The sequence below is a fragment of the Argentina silus genome (genome assembly GCF_951799395.1).
Source record: "Argentina silus genome assembly, chromosome: 21".
Taxonomy (NCBI): domain Eukaryota; kingdom Metazoa; phylum Chordata; class Actinopteri; order Argentiniformes; family Argentinidae; genus Argentina; species Argentina silus.
The window spans coordinates 8,228,865-8,233,864 of NC_139675.1; the positions used below are offsets into that span (position 1 = coordinate 8,228,865).

A 5,000-nucleotide genomic window follows, 5' to 3' on the forward strand; every position below is an offset into this window, starting at 1 on the left:
AACAAAACGACTACATGTCTACTGCTACTATTCGGCCTACTACTCACTCATATGTGGGCAGAGACTGGTCTGTTTGTTGTTTATGGACCTATTTATTTTATTTGCTTAATTTTATCATTTTATTTCATTTATTTATATGTAATACATAATTTATCAATGTATTTATTTGTTTATTTATTCATGAATTTATTTATTTGTAAATGTATTTATTACCATTTTCATTTTATTGAATCAGTCCTCTTAGCTACAGTTGTTATTGTTTTCCAGAGAACCTTGGATGAGCGTCTGTTTGGTGTTTGTTTAAAACTTTTAAATGAAAAGGTGTAGAACAGTGGAGGCTGGTGGAGGTAGGAAACGGAGGATTAGCAATGCTATCAAACACACGTCTTTGATACCATTCCTCATTCTGTTCCGTTAATTACAATGAGCCCATCCTCCGATTTCTACCTCTGTCAGCCTCCCCTGGTGTAGAATATGGTACTGGCCTAACCTCTATCTGGTCTCTTTATTTACTTAGTTTTTTATGTTGTCCGTAGGAGCTACAAGTCATACGGTACAATTTGTCTCTCAGTGATAAAAGTTCAATCTTCCTCTATTTTCCTCCAGTGCTTTATTTTTCGTTGTAACTACAGTACATGAGAAATATTCTCCATGTGTATTTGGACTATATGTTATTACTTATATGTTGTCTTATTAAATATACATTTATTACAATCCTCTCTTTTAATTTCTCAAAAAATTCTTGCCACAAAAAGAATGCTCAAACAGTCAGCCTTGTGCAGATTCTGCCATGAGGAAACAGAATCAATAGATCATCTATTTTAGTACTGCCCATTGGTGGCTCACTTTTGGATTCAGGTCCTGGAATGGTTGTTAAGTAATAATAGTGTGCAGATAGACCTGCCAACTGTATTGTTGGGGGATCTGAGGTACCAGGCCCATTCATTCAAAGGTCAAATGTTTATTTTTAGGACAATTGCGGCAATGATTATACGAATAGAGGTTCATAAATATCAAAGTAAAATAGAAGGATGTATTGCAAAAGTAAATAGTAAAATGGTAATACACTAGGAAAGGATGGTTGACCATGTGGACATCTGAAGGTTGGAATTAGGTATAGAATGGATAGCTGATTGGCCGATTCACTTATCAACCCAATACAGGCAGGGAGGGGAAATTATACTGTAAGTGTCTAGAAATGTGTATATGTGTATTTGTGTTAGTATTATCTGTACCTTACCATGTAAATAGCTGTACAATAAGTAGAATTACAATTATTTTCTTTTCATGTCCTCCAATTAGAGGAGGGTTGGGACAGGAAGAAAGAAAGAAACAAACGAGAAATGATGCAAGCAATGCTGTCTGATAGAACTAAAATTCTATTGACTAATTTCAAAGCTGATCTACCCCTTAAAAATGTCCTGTTCATTAAGAAATTAGTTCATGATCATGTAAAACATACGAATTGGTTTCCACGACAGGTTATGGGTAGAAAATCCATCAGCAGATCGGCATCAAAGGGGAAGAAAACTTTAAAATATGAGCATTTTTAAGCCTTTCTGAACAATTAGAGGTTCGGATAAGGTTTTTAGATATAGTGTCGAAAAATGCTTGAATACGTATATGTTAATTGCGAATGGTTCTCCTTGCAAACAGCTCTTAATTTAAATACTACGGTTGGAAGTGTCTATGGGCCAGTAATGACTGGAACTACCATAAACTTTAATCAGATCATTGATTTTACTACATGTTATCGATTTTGTGTTTTCTAAATAGCTTCCAATATCCACTGCTTTAGCTTCTTCTATATAACCTATTGCATTACGTCAAGAGATGATTTTCCATATTTGTTAATAACATTTTTGGCCCAAAAAAAAGAGAGTGCTGGTCGTCCTTATTCATACACAGTTATGTAATATTAATCCTAGTGTATTATTTCAATAAATCCTCAAACAAAAATGTCAGTGTGCTTTTCAGTCTTTTATTTCACAGCGGTCAGGTGATTCTTCATCATCAGTGATTCCATCAGAGACACCAGACGACGGGCAACGGAACCGATTGGCGCATAAACACTAAAAGGTACCGTAACAAATAAAAACACCCAGTAACAATCAAATAAAAACAGACTGAAGAGGGGAAAAACAACACACGTAGAAGCAGAAGCCCTTTTACAGCAGTGAGTCGAATATCTCGTCACAACCAACATCTACCTCTGGTTTAATTGATTGATACAGCAAATGAGCTACCACACGCATCTCAAGCTCTTTAGAAAAAATGTAATGTGCGATAAATCGGCTGAATTCACAATCCATCTTGTAGACTTTTGGAAAATGTGCATTATTCTGTTTCGTGTTCATTATTCATTATTTTAAATGAATCTACTTTTTTTGTTTGATCACACAATTATACTTTGTAGTTTAATCGATAATCTATTGCTTGTGATAGTGTTGCATCGCTGATGTCTAGGTTACTTTATGATGACTTCTGAAGACAGCTTGTGCCTCTATCCACAGTGAATGTATTGTATGTATTTCAAAGCAAACATTTACCGATTTCAGATAAGATACAATATTATTGTGCCGTCAAATACAATGTGAAATGTGTATTTTGTGTAACATCAGGTTACCTCGGAAGTAACAACGAACAAGTTGTATGAACGAGGAGTATTAAACATCTAAAAACATGTCCATGCATGCAATAATAACCCACCCACTTGAGCTACACTGCAGACAGATATTGCAACGATACCAAAACCAGACGCAGCAGAGCAACCCTGCGTTTCCTCAGCGGTCCACTAGAGGGCGGTAATAGGAGCACCAGGTCTGAGCAGACCCATGGAAGTGAGACAGGAAGAAGAAGGAAGACGAAGAGGAAGTCATGCTTGAGGAGAAGACAACACAAACATCATGACATCACACTGGGGTCACGTCTGCATGTTACAGGGGGCAAAACACTGTGTGTGTGTGTGTGTGTGTGTGTGTGTGTGTGTGTGTGTGTGAGTGTGAGTGTGAGTGTGAGTGTGTGAGTGAGTGAGCGCCACGTTTCAGTGAGAATGTGTGTGTTTTCAGCTAGTTTGAGTGAACTGGCTAGCTAATTGCGACCGTGTTCAAGGTATACTGCATAATGATTATGCTCTTCCCTCTGTCTTTGTATGGGGAGTAGTAATGTGCAAGTTGTGAGGATTTTATGGGCCCAAGCTGATGAAATCATAGAGGTTTAAAAATAAGTTGGTATTTTGACTGGGCCTGCCATCTAAAATACTGTGAAGCAGATACTGAACACTGGACCAAAACTACCCCACACACACACACACACGCACACACATACAGAGGCAAAACCACATCCACACACACACACGCACACACATACAGAGGCAAAACCACATACACACACACACACACACACACACACACACAGTACAGGCGTTGCCAGTCACTCATCCCAGGCTGGTGATGTTGGAGCGGCCACCAGGGGGCAGTACGATGCGATGCCCGGAGCGGCGGGGGATGAGGTCATCAATCTGAGCCCCTGAGACACACAAACAAAACAAGCGGTGTCAACAACTTTTCTTTGAAACGCAGCAGCTCAATAGTTAAACATCATCCTATACTCAGTTTTAAACGTAGTTCCCGGCGCATGCCCAGCAGTGTGTGTGTGTGTGTGTGTGTGTGCTGCTTGTGCTCCGCTGATTCCCCCCCCCCCCCCCCCCCGATGACCATAGTTGTTTGTGTATCAGTTCCCTCTTACCTGATAAGCTGAAGTTGGACTGGTGGAGATTGCGTATTGGTGGGGGCTGATGGGCGGTGGGCGAGGTTTTGGCCGAGGGGGAGGGGGTGATGTATTTGGGGGTGGCGGGAACATCGTACACCGGGCCGTCGTACATCCCGCGAGACACACCTTGCCTGCCTTTCACCTGGAGAACACATACACGCACGCACGCAGGCATGTACACACACACACACATACACACACACACAGAAAACCTCTCATAAAAACTCACAGCCTGATTCACTAATTGGTTTTCCTACTTAAGAATCTATGTAGGCAACATTCAACCACACACACACACACACACACACACACCCCACACACACACACACACACACTCACAGACACACACACACATTTCGTTCAAACTGAATTATGGGACCAGTAAAAATAGTAATTGTCTTCCTTGGCCGTGGTGCATTGTGGGAGTTGGAGTTCATCTACCTGGCTCCTGCTCTTGATGCGCTGGTAGGCGTAGTCAGGGAAGGCCTTGCGGGGAATGAAGCGGCCAGCGCCCTGCTGGGCGTGGAGCTTCCCCTCCTCCAACACCACCCTGCCACGACTCACCACCACTACAGGTCCCCCACGACACTCCATACCCTCAAAGATGTTGTACTCCAGAGCCTGAGAAATGGGGGGGGGGGGAGTGAGAGAGGGGAGAGTAAGGAGAGGGTGAGGGTGGTGAGGGTAATGGAGAGATCAAGGAAGGGGTGCGAGGGGGAGGTAAGAGGGGGACAGGAGAGAAAAAGAAAGGGGAGAGAATAGGGGGAGAATGAGGAATGAGAGTTTTTACATGGTATACATATTTCTGCCATAACCATCATTGTTCATTTTGTGTTTTGTTATTTAAATGTAGTTGTTATTTATTTTGGTTAAACAGTCCCACTTTGAATACTACTTCCCTTATTTTTATACTATGGGGGGGGGGGGGGGGGGGCGGTGAGAGAGAGAGGCAGGGATAGAGAGAGAGAGAGGTTGGGGGGTGGAGGGGGAGGGGTGAAGGCAGAGAGAGAGAGAGAGAGACATGTGCAGTGGATGGGTGGTACAGTATGGGTGGGAGTTGTGGGATTATAATATAAAATCTGCCAGTAGTCTGGATTAGGGGTTTTGACAGCGTTCTGGAACAAACTATATATAGAATCAGTGATCAGTGGAGGCTGGTGGAAGTACAAATCGGAGGACGGGCTCATTGTAATGCATGAAATGGAATGAGGCAATGAGCCCGTTCTCTG

At 41.9% G+C, this 5,000-nt stretch overlaps 1 protein-coding gene across 3 annotated transcripts in view; it reads right to left on the bottom strand.

Moving 5' to 3' along the window:
* Positions 1-3,436: 3,436 nt before the first annotated feature.
* The window catches only part of crmp1 (collapsin response mediator protein 1), a gene marked incomplete at both ends in the record, with an annotated part of 9,488 nt that continues 7,924 nt past the window's right edge, over positions 3,437-5,000 (bottom strand). For all 3 annotated transcript variants that reach the window (XM_083692903.1, XM_083692902.1, XM_083692904.1), the window contains 3 exons: positions 3,437-3,528; positions 3,748-3,913; positions 4,213-4,392. In XM_083692903.1, coding sequence (XP_083549029.1) covers positions 3,437-3,528; positions 3,748-3,913; positions 4,213-4,392 — 438 coding nt within the window. The remainder of the gene's footprint in view (positions 3,529-3,747; positions 3,914-4,212; positions 4,393-5,000) is intronic.